Raw genomic sequence first — 17,241 nt, 5'->3', positions numbered from 1 at the left:
CCCCAATTAACTATATAAGAACTTCTGGTCCAAACCAAAAGTGACATTATTTCAATTCAAAAATTTTCCCCTGAAAGGTGTTAGATAGATGACCAGCATGACTCTATTGCTAACAGAAAAGTATGATATACAGGGGCAAGACACTACTAATTTGAGGTGGAGAGCTTATAGATTTTAAATTAAAAAATTATTAAAAATATAAATAAAAATTGCAGATCGGAATTGTGAAGATTCACAATAAATAATTGCTCGTTACTGATAGAATTTCGCTTTCTCATAAATTTAACATTTAAACGTACTGTAAATTTAAGTATTAAATGTACGCTAAGAAACCCGAGTTTAACTTCTTGGTTTCTTTCTTTGAGTGGATATATTATTTGTATATTACGATTCATGCTTTGAGTGTTGTCGTCTATTAATAAAATACTGTATGAAGAGTTTATTAATAACAAAAGTCGACAATTCGATAAATTTAATGAATTAATCAAATTTTTAACATTATAAGAAGTATTTCAAATGTTCTTATTGTCGTTTATACATTATTGTAATCCATACATATTACTTTAGTCTAAAAGTTATTTTATTTATACACTTTAAATTATTTCATTTAATGTGATATTTTTCAGTTTATTTATAAAATAAACCGAAAGACTCTGGAGTCGGCAATAGTATTAATGCCAAAATGATTTAATATTGCTCATATATATACAGACCTACGTTGAATCATCCAAATTCCAAATATTGTTATTCAGTGAAAGAAACAGAATTTCTGTTGATTTTTGAAAGCATTTTTAAAAAATATCTTAATTTTAATAAATAACAAATCTCTCAATCAAAATATTTACAAGAAATTAAAAAACAAATTGCAAATTTAACGCAAATTAAATATTGATAGAACCACATTTTATTACGTCATTTTAAGCTATAAGACATCAGACATATTTTTAAATAATAGATCTGTATGAAATCGTATAGTGATGTAATACTTTTGAAATTCAAGAAAATTTCTAAATTTCTTAAAAATATTTTTGTTTTTTATTTCAATGATTAAATTATATCCTAAGATCAAAATTAGAATTATTTTTGACTGACTCAATAGATATAAAATCAAATGCATTTCTGTCGATTTGTGAAATTTGGGTAAACTTTTTCTTTATTGAATTTTTTAAATTAAGCTGTTATATATATTTGTTTTCTAATTATAACATTTTAGAATAATTTTTGAAATAAATATATTTACATCTCTTTTATAGGTTGCTGTCAACATTGACAACTTCATCAATATTGCCAAACATCTATCAGGATAAAGCTATTGAACACTGGTGATAGTTGGTTGCGGGTTCACGCCTGGCCAACGAGCTGACCACATGGAGTTTTCTGGGTTTATTTTATGTGTCTAACATTTAAATAAAGGTCCGTTTTCCATTAAAATTCTTTCATTCCTTGGAAGATCGCCTATGTTGCAGATTATTTTATCCCATTAACCCAATCCAATATTGTCAAATCAATCTGTGAAAAAATATCAAGGGATGCTCTAAAATATTTTTGATCTATATCACTTTTATATAAGTTTATTGCTCATTCATAGAAAATAATTGTCCATTCCCTATTTAAGAAGAATTTTATAATAGATTTAAAGGTTGCTTTTATCAGGTCTATATACTTACATATATAAAACATGAATCTAAGATAAATTATATTATATATAAATATATATATTACTAAATATTATAAATAAAACACATATTAATTAATATCATTCTTTAAAGATTGCACTTTTTAAATAAACAAATAAATGCTTTTTATAATAAGATAAATAAATATCTATTTTGATAACAAAAAATAAATATAACATTTTAAACTGTTAAAATAACCTATTTAAAAATGTAAACAATCATGATAAGTGATTTTAATTAATGTATTCTTTGATTCGAATTTCATTCATTAATTCATAGAACAATGTATTGTATTGTTATAAAATATAATTACAGCTTTTATAAAAGGTTATAGAAAGGAAGGAAAATTATAAATCTAATAAAATTCTCTTTATAAAATTTAATTACTTAAAAACCTCCGAATAATAAAATTCCTGTATTAAAAAATGTCTGCTATTTAGGAAATTTCAAGAAAGTTATCTGATATGAAGAATCTTTAATAATTTATCGAATTGGGTGGAGCATTAGAAACTACTATCTAAATGTTCTGTTAAAATAGAATCAAAATTTCTAACAAAGTAAATATAATTTAATGAAGAAAACGATTTTTGTTCAATGATAAAAGGTTATAAAAATTCTAATTTAAAATGTCTATAATTTGATACATGAATTGTTAAAGAATTTTCTTTTATTGTATAATACAGCAAGATAATTATTTAAAAATTACATTAAATTAATTTATTTTAAAGTAAATGGTTTATTAAACTTATTAATGAGCAATTTTTGTATAAGAATAAATAAATTTTGCTGGAATTAGTTTAATATAATAAAAATAAATCCTATCAAAACATACATTGGTATGTTTTGATAGAATTAATACTTTATAGGGCTATATTGATATAAAGTATTAATTTTGTTTTAACATTAAAAAAAGACGGTAAAAACAAATTAAGGATAGATGAATAAGTGAATATTGAATGGAAGAGTATAAAATGAAAGAATAATATTTTTATCATTGTATAATTTTACTATAAAAAATTATTAACAAACCTGTACTTCTCTGAGATAATATTATCTGGAATATAAATTTTTACTACTAAATACTTTTCAATTAAAAAGTAAAAAGGTAATGAAATTTGTTTGAAATTTCTTTGCGTTATGGATTAAAAGTATACTCGATATGAAAATTTGTAGGCCTAGCAATTATATTGTAATAATATTTTATAATAGATATTAAAAACAAAATTGAAGTTAATTCAGAACGATCGTATAATTTGTTCTTTGATCTAATAATCGATCGAACTTTAACTGTCCTTCTTGTTTGTTTATGTATTGGCTAAAAATAAAAAGTTTTCAATCATCGTGTGAATGATATTTACTTTAGTTTGCCATAAATGTCTATATACAATAGGTTAGGAAATCTATTTATATCAAATTTTAACAAACCAAATTACAGTATACTATTATTTCAGTTACGTTAAATATCATCTGAACTATCAACTATCCATTAATATCGTATAAAATTATCAACACTTGATTAAAACAAGTGTTGATAATTATACTGAATTATCAATAATATGTTTATAACTAATAGAATCATCTAATAAGTATCATTTAATAATTTCAAATTCAGATTTTTAGACTTCGAAGTTTAGATATACTGTATATATCTTAAAATATAAATTAATAAAGAAATCTATTAAATTCTGAAAATTAGTTTTATATAAATTCTTTCACTGTTTAAATTACTATAGTATTGAAAGAATCAAATCTGCTTAGACCGATTTATTTTTTATTTATTAGCATTATTTATTTCCTAATAAATAATCTAAATTCTAAATGCGATAAGATACTTAGAATTTAGATTGCATGCTTACTTAACAGCATTTCTTTAAGAATAAAACCAAAACTTATTGCAAGTTTTAAATGCATAGTTACTGGTACCAAGAATAATCTATTGCAATAGAAACTTATCTTATATTAGAAAAATGTTAATGCAGTATGGAACAGAAAGGTATTACAACTCTTCACTTAAAAAAAGTAAGAATTCAATTATCTTATCTTAAAAGTAATTTTGGATTTGCAATTACGAGTGGTTTTGTTTTTGTTTCCATTTATTAATTCAAGCAGTTAATTTTTTAAAAAAATTTTACATAAGTTAAATAATAATGACAATAATTGAATTATATTCAAAATTTGAATCGTATTATATAGATTTAATAAATGAATAAAATGCTTAGCTAACATAGAATGGTTGCTGACATTGCATTAATAAATACTATAACCTTAATATATTTTTCGCAGAATTTTCAAAATTTTTTACAATGAAATTTTCGTTTCGATTTTACTTGGAATTTTCAGACACTTTACTAGTTTTTTTTTTCTTTTTGTGACAATAAACCAGTTTTGAAAAATTAATTGTATTTGGATACAGTACTTGGAAATTGAAGTAAATTAGTGAATAGAGTAAAAGACTGAAAAGTTACTTAAAATAGCTACCAAAATATTCATGAAGTATTAAAACATAAATATACTGCCAGCTGAGCCGTTGAGGTGTCAGCCCACCGCTCAGGGAAACAAACCAAGATCGAAACCGGGCGAGCAAATCCAGGAATTCTTTGAGCGATGGTCTGTTATGGATATGTGGACACCAACCCTCACTACCAGTCGACCCATATGAGATAGAGGGGACATATCCTCCAATACTTTTGTACCAAAAAATTATACCACCTCCCAACATATTTTTGTTTTATACCATACTATAAAAATTAAAAGTAGAAACGAGTAGGCTACACTATACAACAGACACACCTTATTTTGTAAATCTACTCAAAACCCGACAAAGAGAAATCTTTTTTACTCATTTTCGTTGGCCCGGTCCCCAATATTTATAGAGATCGACCCTGATAATCCGACTGCCTCCATTGTGTGCCTGAACCCATGACGGGGTTGATTAAAATGCCCTCTCAGTGCCCACAGGTTTAGTCCATCACGGGTTCACCCAGCCCCACGATAGAACGGCTTGTTGGTGAGATATGGGGCTTGACAAATCCCAGACAGACCACTCCAAAAAATTCTTGGGGTTTTTCGAATCGCCCGAATTCGATCACGGATCTCCAGAGCGATAGGCTAACGTGTTAACTGGCTCGACCATTCGACCATCAAATTATCTTTATAAAAATAAAGTGTAATTTTAAATTATTTTGTAAATATCTGCAGTAAAAACTTGTAAATAGATATATAAAATTGTGTTATAAGGCTGCAGGAACAGGTCCGCCGGTCCAGCCATGTCAGACCACTTTTTGCAATCAACGTTACCAATCAAATCACTCGCTAGCAAAGCAATACTGTCAGACTAAACCAATAGACTTTTCCATAGGGGAAGAGAGTTATACTAAGGCTTTTTCTCTCTTTTCCGGTAATACAAATATCTACTCAGGGAGATTTAGAAATTATGAAAGTTAAAATAAAGGTAAGTATTGAAAGTGAAATCTTCATAAATAAACTAGGAAACCATGGCCATAATCATGGGAACTGCTCTCCGTTTCTGGGCCGGATCACTTTTTCCTCATCCTACGGCCCAGTATAGTATGTCGGCAAATTAAAATAGCATATATGTCATTCTATTACATTATAACACATATATAAACATTTATAAATTTAAGTATACCTTATAAGAGTAAGGATTTCATAATAAAAGTTTGATATAAGCCTAAATTAGAGACTCAAAAGCTTATTTAGACTCGTGGAAGGATTTTGAAACAAGATTAAAACAATCTGAAATATCGAAGAAAAAGTTGAATTTTGAAGAAAATTAAAAAGTAAGGAGTTGATAAATTTATAATTCTTCGAAAAATTTTGTAGCACTTGGCTCTGTTATCACCACCAAAATTCTAAATAGAACTGAAATTCACTAATGTTTTTGTATAATTTCTAGAATTTCTTAAACATACTCAATTTAGTCATTGTAATATGTTTATAAACTGTATCTTTGCAAAAATTTATTATATTTTTTATTATTTAAAGTATATTTATATTAGTTATGCATTTTAAATAAAATAATACTATACATAAAATCAAAGAATTATAATTTAAAATGATTTAATGTTTATCCTAATAGTGTTATTTATCTGTGTTTTTTATGTTCTTTGTTAATTTAAAAAATAAAATGTAATAAATTTTCTATTTATTATTGAGTGGAACAGTCAACGGAGAAAGAAATCCAAGGGGATAGCGATTATTTGATTTCGTCATCGCTTTTATTAATAAATTTATTTTATTCCTCTTCGNGTGCTTTTTTATGTTCTTTGTTAATTTAAAAAATAAAATGTAATAAATTTTTTATTTATTATTGAGTGGAACAGTCAACGGAGAAAGAAATCCAAGGGGATAGCGATTATTTGATTTCGTCATCGCTTTTATTAATAAATTTATTTTATTCCTCTTCGCATTTGGAATGTGCATAAGGAACGAATTGATACACTGCTCAGAATTTATATCATTGCACTTTGAACAGGAATTATGTAGTCTGCATGTTAGACTGCGAAATATTTTATTTCAAAATTACCGAGGTAAATACAAAATAAACGAATTTTATTATCTACGTATAATTTAATGTTGAATAGTATTGTTATCATAACATATAAAATTAATGATTGTAAGCTACCGTTTATTTTTGTAGCAATTCTGTAAAAATAACCGGTTTCTTTTTGTAAATGATGCATTATATTAAAAAGTCACCATTAATAATTCATCAGTTTATTTTTTAAATTAAAAAAAAATGTAATTTGCATCTGAATTTGCATCTTAGACCAGTGACGAGCACCCTTTTTTGGTCGCGGGCCGCAGATGAATTTCGTAAGTTTCCGACTGGCTACAAGTATTTTTCTTATGGAGTTTAATGCTTGAAGCCTGCTAAATTCTAATATATTCATAACAGCTATATTAGGTACTAAAATATATGCTAAGTAATATTTGCTAATGATATGCACACTATATATTACTAGTTTGCATATCATTAGCAAATATTACTCTCGTATTTTCACCGATCAAGTTTAGTCTGATTGTTCTTCGTCACGAAAACCAATTTAATTAGGGTTGCATATTGACACGAGGCAGTAAACAGGAAAATAAAATTACATTATCAAAGCTCGGGGGTCGCATATTGCGGGTCGCTTATGACTGTTATAGAATGTTAATAATATAAATTTCTTATTTATAAAGTCTAAGATTAACCAAATCTATAATCTTTATAATTTTCAATTCGTTCTTGCTACAATGAATAATTTTAGCATTTTACATACCAATGATTGACTGAATAAAAATTCTACCATATAAATTGTATTAAAACTGTAGAGTTGATTTCGAAATTATTAAATTGTATTGAATAATAGAAGTGGTAATTTATAAGAGAAAGTAGTATTTCCTAGAATAATTTATTTTTATCTCAAACTTGTTTCCTATTGAATAGAAGCGTGAAACTCATGTTAAATAACGTATGATAATTAATTGGAAATTATCTTACAAATAGTTATTAAATATTAATAATAATCTGTTAATCTTTTATAAGGAAAAAATTAAACTTTTGAATTACAACAAAGATTTTTATCCTTAACTTTAAGCTTTCAATATCAAAATTTATAAACTGGGACAAATTTTCTCCTAATACGTTTATAAGAATACATTTCGAATTTAATGTATATAAATATTCTAAGTAGCGCATTTCTGAATTAAAATTTCATGCAGTGTTATGAGATTGTTTTAGTAGCTTAAATATAACTTAAACTCTAGTTAAGTTAATAATAAAAGTTGTTTTAATTTTAATATCTCAACTTAATTTAAAAATTGTTTGAATATTCCATAAGATTAATTATCTATTTTCAAAATACCTGTTTTTTTTTATCTTTTTTAAACATGATCCATATACTTTCGAAAAATATTTGAAGATCCACATATAAAAGATCAATTCCCATTCGAGTAAAATTTTTCAGGATGGTAAAATTAAATAGGCATATGGATAAAAGATAAATTTTAGGTTTGAAATAAATTTTTCAGCATATGCTTCGATATTTTTATTAATTAATCATTGATTGAGATATAATATTTGATACCATTTGAAGATTGAAATCACCAATTATATATGTTATTTCAGATTTTCTATAGTGTTTGAATATATAAAAATTACAGTTACTATTTTGTTCGTAAGAAGATTCGTAGTATAAAGTAATGAAAAGATTTACGATCATATAAATTAATGATCTTAATGGAAAGATTTTGCTAATGTTTTCAATTGTTATCTCAGTGTTTTAGCTAATTTTTATGGGCTAGGGACATTAGTAAAGGCATCTGTCATTTAGAATTCCATATCCTAACATTTTTCCATATATATTTTGTAATATTCACTTGAATATTATATGGCCTATTTGGCATCTTAAATATTTTCTTTCTCTAGACTTTCAGTGGGTATATTTCATTTCAATAATTTAATGCTTTATGTACAGTACTATTTCAATTTTTTATCTATATGAAATAAATAGCATAGCACAAACTGTACAGTTTATAACTTATTCTCGGTTTGCTCTATATAAAATTATACGGGGTTTAAAAATAAAATCGTTTCTTAAATAAAATTATATGTAAATATTCTGAGAACAATTGAGAATTTTATATTGAGCCGTGTTCATATATCATCGGCTGAGAATTACAGTATCGTAACGCCATTTTCCCTAAAAATTTTGTTGTAATCTCCAATATACAATGTACGAGTATATCTTCGTATAACAAAATTCTTATGAAAAGTTGAGTTACACTCAACCGACCTTATATATCTACTAAATAACTTTAAATAACCTTATATAACTACTAAATAACTACCTTATATATCTAAGCTAAAAAATTATTTTATTTAAAAATATATAAAATCATTAAAAAATTTACAATAAATGCCATAACAAGTATCTTAAAATTATTATAGATTTTTGTGAAATTTTCTTGCATTTGATTGATAAAATGATTTTAATGCACACAAAAATATAAATTTTCGTTTTTAATTCTGGGATCAAAGTAAATTTAATTAATTAAAAGAATAAAAATTAGAATTTTAATTTCTTAAATTGAAAATTATTTAACACAATACTTTAATTAAATCCCGAAATAATAATATTTTATTTAAAAAGACAAGGAAATAATTTTAAAAATTATTCTTGAAACTTGGTAATATTTTTACGCATGAAATCATTTTATCCTATTATTTAAATATTTTATTTATTATTTATTTATAAATTAAAAAATAATTATATATTTTTAATACGCGTTTAAAATAATGTTTAGAATCGACACTAGGTGGCTAATGTTTGCCGTCGGCTGTAACTTTGGCAATGATAGTAAAACTTATCGCGTTTACGTTTATGAATAAACTTTATTAATCTTGTGTTAACATTTGTCCAAATTTATTTTAACGGTTATTTACATAAAATATCATACTTTATTTAATTTGAAAATAATAGTAAAATAATAAAAAAACATACACACACATTTGTACGTTGATTACGAATTTAAAATTATTTAAAAATTGTTAATAATTATTAATAAAATATTAAAATATTAAAATCGAAAGCTTAAAAAATTTCGTAATATTGTATGTACCTTTTAAGAAATTCGATCCCTCAAACGAATTCAAAGAATTATTATTTTATTTATGAATTTTATTATATATAGTTTAGTTAATGATAGTTTAATTACAAGGCAAGTTTGAAAAAAATTACTTTTCAATAAAAGCATTAAATTTAAAGATGAATAAAATAATTATGTGACGTCATATGTATCGTCATAAGAATGAACATCATTGCAGAGCGCAGGTGGTTTGCCGTGGTGCCAACTATCGAACGTCTTATTCATAATAATATATTTGAGTGTTTTAATTATAAAATATTTTAAAAAATGTATATTTAATTTGTATTATCGATTAATTAGATGTATCGAATATACATTGAAAAAATTAAGAAAAAAAATCTCTTACGCACAACAAAAAGGAGCGTATCGGAAGAAAACTATAAATAGACTAAGATAGAATTGATTTCAATTCGTGAATGAAAGAACAAGCGAAGAGACGTGACATACGTTCAATATTGAAAACATTAGTTTGGAATGAGTTGTATTAATATTCAATATATCTTGCGCGCGCTTTTTCTGATCATCTAACAATTGATGCAAGTTGCGTGGAATCAAAAACAAGCAATCGTACGTGACTCGTCACGTTTCTTTCCGTGATGGCTCCTACCCACAATCCTTAGCAGCCGTCCTTCCTTCGAAGTGCGGAGGGTGGGGATGGTTGGCTCACTAATTGCGGGTCGGTACAGTGCGTTACTATACACCAACCGATTACGAAAGTAGTAGTTTACCAAAAAGAGCAGACAAACCGAAATCTCATTTTCCCATCGATTTGGATGCGCTGAGTCCCATTAGGACGGAACGAGACCCTTCTGAGGGGGGTTTGGTCGGGTTTACGACAGTTCCCTGATGTCATGGGTTGCTTCGGTGGTTCGAGTACCAAAAACGATGCCGAAGAGGATAAAAGGAGGAAGGAAGCCAACAAGAAGATCGAGAAACAGATCCAAAAGGATAAACAAATTTACAGAGCCACACATAGACTCTTGTTATTAGGTAAGGTTAAGCCTGATGTTAGGCTTAGTGTTAGGGTTAGGAGTTTCGTTTTCATTCGAAATTCTTTCGGGTCCGAATACTCATTTGTTTATAAGTTATATAATAATAGATAGCCTATCACCCAGATACGAATATTCTGTTCAATTATTCATTTTTACACCAAACTAACGCCGCCATTCCTTAGCTGATTGTAAATAAGTTATTTTCAATATAAATTGTTTTTATTATCATTTAAATAAACTTTTCCCTTCGTTCTCGTTATTTTTACACCTAAGGAATTTTATAAGTTTCTTTTAAATAAATAATTATAAACAATAATGTCTTATATGCAACAGAAATGCCTGATTAGATGATCACTTGAAAAAATTCTATATATAAGCATTAAATTAAAGATCATAGGCCAAATATTTTATAAGCATCAGATCATAATTAGCCACCTTATATTAATGTGCTTCAAAGGATTAAGTAAGACCAGGAAGTTCCAAAATGATGGATTATCATATACAAAATACACAACAATCTTCTATTAACAATTGTATTTTTACTCATTTATATCATCTTTTATTAGATTTTCTACTTTCTCTATTTTATTATATAGACTAGCAGTAATTAAATTGTTTTAAATTAGTTTAAAATAATATAAATTTGAAAATAACATCATATATATGAGTATTATCATGGTTTATATATTGTTTTATAAATTGAACTTAAAATTTTGTCTTTCATAAAATTATTTTAAATGAAGGAAGTAATTAATTCGAATTAGTCATCAATTATCAAATTAAAAACAAATAGTAATTTATTTCACATATCAATAATATATTATAATGGAAGATTTTCAAAATTTTTATTATTATTGGTAAGTTTGCATTAAGTAATTCATATAAATAAAGTGTGATACTATGATTAGATCAATTCACTAGTTATTCATTCTTTTCTGTTAATATTTTTAGTATCAGTACTCCTTCAACTGTAGTATATTTATAAACATTTTAAAAAATTTTTAGGTCATTTCTAGGGAATTTTTAAAATTATATGAAGTTTATTATATTTATAATAAAGTAATATACAGTATAATAATGAAAATGCTAATAGAAGAGTTTAATGGAATGAATGAATACTTTACCATGCTAATATGTTTTTAATTTGTTTATATAAAAGAATCTAAGTGTAAAGAAGTTGGCTTCAGGTTACTTATTTCAAATGCTTGGAATTGTACTATAAGTTAATAAATAGGAAATATACCAAAAAATAATAGCTAGTTTTATAAAGATTTTTAAAATATACATATTACACTATGGATATGAATTTAGAATTAAATTAGATTAAGAAACAATTCAGTAATTCTATATTCACTTATAGAATATAAATATAAAACAAAAATTCTGATTTTATTACTTGATATATTAAAAATGATTCCTTTACCACGGATATGTTGATTATTGAATTTATTACTGTAGAAAATAGCTGCTAGACCATAGCATAAAATTATTCTGATTATTTTAAAATTATCATTAACTTTCTTTATTGTGTTTTTGACATTGCTCATTAAATCTTTAATCTTTTTTAGTACTATATGCAATGCTTTTTTCAGTTTTATTATTTTTAAGGAATTCTACTCCTTTTACAGATTAATCCTAACCAAACAATAGGAACTGTTTTTGCAATAGTATGATACCAGATGTTAAGATATTTACTCGATATTAAAAAAAGTATACGAATTTTTATTTGTAATTTTTAAGTAATTAAAAAATTATGGAAAATTCAAATATTTTATTTCACTTATAAATGCAGGTAACAAATGAATAGAATAATTAATATTTAAATAAATTAAAATATAATGTGAGTTTTTTAAAATTAACCTAACCTAACTTAAACAGAAATAAATTAACAGATTTATTTCATAAAATAATAATTTAGAGGTATTTTACTTAAAGTTAATATTGATATAATTTTGATGATGCATATATCCATTTATTCTAATATTTAGAAAATTTTATGAATGATTTTTAGGATTGCTTCCTTGATAATTTAATTAATTTTACTTACTATGGGATTTTTAACATAATTAAAAATTTAAGACATTGACTGAGTTAAAGTTATCACAGTAATGATAATAACAATGTAGTTATCATTATTATTAAAATTTGAAATTGAAATAATAATATCTATTTAATCAGAATTATACTCAGTTTATAAAAATTATTTATTATTGGACTTTTCAATTTAATATAATAGAATTTGAAATCTATTATATATGATCTTATCTCTAAAAAAATCACTTCTTTATCCTGAAGAGAAAAACCCATGAGCACAGGCTTCTCTGTTGAACACTGCTTGAGTTATACATGAAATACAGCTTAATGGGGCAAACAGTATCATTGTTATATGATTACAGAATAATAGTTTTTGAAAAATTAATTTAAATAAGTACCTGAAATTAAATAAACTTTCTAAAGAGCAAAAGAAATTCTGTTAATATTAATTATAACTAATATATAAAATCATGGATCAAGTTTATTCACGTACCATAACCCTGAATATATTAATGAGAATAATAATGATCCTAATAATACATAACTATATCTTATCGTATATGTTACTTTCTATTAGAGAATAACAATGTGAAGAACTATTGAAACATTTGCAGTTTATTCGTACTAAATTTTAAACGTTTTTATTATTATTATAGTTACTTTATAAACCTGTCGATATGAACTATTTGAAATATAGGAGAATTATTAATTTGAAAGTAATTTAAAAATTTTGTAATAAATCATGATTAAGTAGATTTAACTTCAGATAACTTTGTTAAATCCACGGGTTTAAAGAATAATAAAAATAAATAAAATTAGTAATCAATAATTTGTGACTTATGAAATCATTCATCAGGAAAATGGGAAAAGTTATTAACTAACAAAACAACTTTAATACAGTTTTTCTTTATACATGTTTTTGATTCTCAGGTACTGTCAATTATAAGATGTTGATCAATTTAAAGGTGCACAAAAACTTTTTTATTAACTTACAATGTTGCAAACATTATACATTTATCCAAATTACTGACACTTTTACTTAAATTTGAAGTGTTAAAATAAATGAGGGGAAAAAATTTATACTTTACAATGCTATTTCTGTATTCTTCTATTCACATAATGTTTACATTATGAATGCAACATTAAAATAAAAATTTTTGAAAACTTTTGATAACTAGTTTTGAAAACATTTAAAATGTTTCAAAACTAGCAAATAGAATCCAAATTTTAATTAAACTAAATATATGTAAAATGCTATATAATAATAATTTACATAACTGAAATTATAAGATGAACACGCATGAAGTTTTTTTTTGTTCTAAAATGATAACTATGTAACAACTTGGTCTTTTGCCTGACAACTAAGTTTCTTATGGCATCAACTGTAAGATGTATCCTGATTTCAGAAACATTAATTCTAAAATGCATACTTTTCATATTTTAAAGAAATAAAGTAGTTTTTCTGGACACTGATATAGCTGTCTCATCTTTTTATTAATTTTTGTGACCTTTTGGTGAAAATCTTTATGAACAGCTTTCTCATTTTGTCATTGCCCATGAACTTTTACTTTGATGAACTGCTTTCAATAAAATAAACATAAAAAAATTACTTAGTTAAATCAGGACTATAGAGAAGATATGATAACATTTACTATATTTTTTCATTAGATGATATAATGCTATGAATTATCCTGGAACAGAAGCATGGCTTTTTGTCCAGGAGTATAGCTTGTTTCAACTCATTTTTCAATACATTATGGTAAAATTCAGATTATTAATGTATTATATAATGATGAACAAAAAGAATCTTCATATTCCAGAAAGTCAACATATGTTTTCCTACAAAATGATTATACTTTGAACTACCCCATTGATGATGCTATATTCTTACATTCCATACTCCAGGGGTGGGCAACTGTTGGTAAACATTACACACCAGACTTTTTTCTGGCATGCAAAACAGGGTTCACCTAAAAAATAAATATCTAACATCTTTACCAAGTTGTGTATTTTAACTAAATGGAATACAATTTTATTGAGTAAAGTAAATACTAAATAAAAATGCAATAAAGAAACAAACACTATCAACTGTTTTAGTAATAATAAGCAATAAGAAAATGAAATAAACATCCTATTTTCGAGACATCTATCTCTGTGATATACTGAATTACAAGCAGCATTGCCAATTTAGCAGAAAATGCACTAAATCTAGCTTTCCTGTAGCATCATTTAACCACTAGACTAAATAATATGTTCCCAAAAATTTTGGTTTATATTTAGTTATTTTGGCATGCACACTTAAAAAGGTTGCCCAGCCCACCATAGACTTTCTCTTAATCTTTAACTTTTAATGATGGACTTGGGCTTTATAATATGTCACTATTCACTTAAGAATTTTTTTTTGTGTTCTGTATAGGTTTCAAACTGCACAGCCTTGTGTTTGATTGTCAATATCCATTGAGAACAGATTTTCTGAAATTGCAGTTTGTCATGAATAATATTCTGCATTATATTTTTATTAATTCCAAATTCAGACTAATTGATGTATTGTTATATACTAATCATTTAAAATTGCATTTTATTCAGTAAACCAATTGTAACATTGCATGACATTTTCAAACAATTTTTTTATTTTTAAAAAGCATTTGATAAATAATAATGCAATTTTATGATTTTGAAGATAAATTTAAAAGATAACAGTTGTTTTGCAATGTAAGTTACATAAACAAGTAATGATTTTATTTCTTATTTTGCATTATATTTCTAACAATAATGGTAGTCATTTCTGTTTATTATAGAAATTTTAACTTTAATATTAAATGTTNGGGTATATATATTTTTTAATATATATATAATAAATTTTTTTAAAACCCTTAGGGAGTAGGGGGAAGTTTGTATTACATTTTTGGATAATTGCAGGATTATCCTAGTGTGTTATTACATTTTTTTTTATGTCCATAACATTAGCAATGTTACTGTATTGCAGTTAGCTTTTGCAACAGGTTTGTAATTTTCCTTAATTTGGATTTCTCTAGATCTTGAAGTGGAACCTTTTGTTTATTTAGTGGTAGTCTTACTATATAAATTCCTGCACTTAACAATGTATCTAACTTGCATTTTTCATTTATAATTGCTCCCATTATTGTGAGATTTGTTTTAACTCCTAGTGAATATCCTACTGGTTTGACACATGGAGCAGCTAAAGATGCTACTGTTTTACCCCTAATAATTAAAATTTATAGAAATAGATAAATAAAATTCGACGATATAATACTCATCGAAAGTACTTGCGATATAAGAAAAATCGTATTAATGCTGAACTCAGTGCTTTTTATCAAGAAGCTAATTAAAATTTTTATATTTTTTATCATTTGCTTTATTTTGTAGTGATTGATTCTTTAATGAAGATTTGATTAGATTGCATATGGTTTAGACTGGTGTTCCATTGCGTAATATTGCCTTAATATGTGTAAAATCTTCATTTTTACTTTAAGTATTAAGGAATGTGATATTGCTCTATTTATTAAAGCTCTAAAAGCACATAATTTGTGAAGCAATAGTACCAATTGATTTCCAATGAATAGATGCAAATTTTGCTAGCGATTTATGGGAAAACTTTAGTTAATATCTCCTCTTCTTTTTTTTTGTATATACAAGAGTTGTTAAGAAAGTCTTTGTGCTGATTTTTTTCAACTGCATGTTTGATTACAGGTAAAAAAACAGAATAAATGAGCATACTCTTAACTATTTTCACATTAGATGACATGAATGATCTGTTGACAAATGCCACAAAATATCAGGCTAACAATAATGGCTATCTTGGAATCATTTACAATGTGGGAACAACAAGGAGTTATCAGGTTTTTGTGGTCTCAAGTCAAAATTCCACTGAAATTCACAAGCAAATGCTGTCTGCATGTGGTGAAGTGCTTTCTTACTCTGTATAGTACAGTGGTGTGATGCAAACAATTTCAAGATGGCTGGAAAAGTGTGATGAAGACCATTTCAGTTAGCCATGCAGTTTAGTGACTTTATACATTACTCTTGTGATCATTAAACATGAAGATCATTTTGTTACCATCTGTGACATATCAGCATTGAAAACTAATGTTTATACCATCCATAACATTGTAACCAAAACACTTTGATATCACAAAGTGTTGTCCAGGTGAACCTCAAAAATGTTAAACAATGATAACACAGGCACTTGGCTGGACTGCTGCCTTGAAAATTTGCAGCATTACTGGAAAGAAGGGAAGAGGTTTCTCTGTGGCGTTGTGACAGATTATGAGTCTATAATTTGACTTTACATGCCTGAAACAAAGCATCAAAGCAAGATCTGGAAGCACATTGGGTCTCTAACATCAAAAACATTCAAAATACTTCCCTCCATGAAAACGGTGATGCTTATTCTTTCTTGTGATTTTGAAGGGATGCTCCTGGCAGAATTTTTGTCAGCAGGAAGACAGTCAATGCCAATCAATAGAAACTTTGAAACATCTAAAGACAGCAATACAAAGNTTTCATAAAATAATAATTTAGAGGTATTTTACTTAAAGTTAATATTGATATAATTTTGATGATGCATATATCCATTTATTCTAATATTTAGAAAATTTTATGAATGATTTTTAGGATTGCTTCCTTGATAATTTAATTAATTTTACTTACTATGGGATTTTTAACATAATTAAAAATTTAAGACATTGACTGAGTTAAAGTTATCACAGTAATGATAATAACAATGTAGTTATCATTATTATTAAAATTTGAAATTGAAATAATAATATCTATTTAATCAGAATTATACTCAGTTTATAAAAATTATTTATTATTGGACTTTTCAATTTAATATAATAGAATTTGAAATCTATTATATATGATCTTAT

At 25.6% G+C, this 17,241-nt stretch overlaps 1 protein-coding gene across 2 annotated transcripts in view; it reads left to right on the top strand.

Annotated features, from left to right (window-relative positions):
• The first annotated feature begins 9,645 nt into the window (after positions 1-9,645).
• The window catches only part of LOC111620663 (guanine nucleotide-binding protein G(s) subunit alpha-like), a 95,190-nt gene continuing 87,594 nt past the window's right edge, over positions 9,646-17,241 (top strand). Inside the window, exon 1 of one of the 2 annotated variants that reach the window (XM_023362639.1) lies at positions 9,646-10,316. In XM_023362639.1, the coding sequence (XP_023218407.1) occupies positions 10,178-10,316 (139 nt within the window). In that variant the 5' untranslated portion in view covers positions 9,646-10,177. The remainder of the gene's footprint in view (positions 10,317-17,241) is intronic. The other variant, XM_023362638.1, reaches the window with a different exon arrangement.

The sequence above is a fragment of the Centruroides sculpturatus genome, unplaced genomic scaffold, assembly GCF_000671375.1.
Source record: "Centruroides sculpturatus isolate CEXI.00-Female unplaced genomic scaffold, Cexi_2.0 scaffold194, whole genome shotgun sequence".
Taxonomy (NCBI): Eukaryota; Metazoa; Arthropoda; class Arachnida; order Scorpiones; family Buthidae; genus Centruroides; species Centruroides sculpturatus.
Note: the sequence above shows the minus strand (reverse complement) of the source record. Positions and strands in the feature narration are given on the sequence as shown.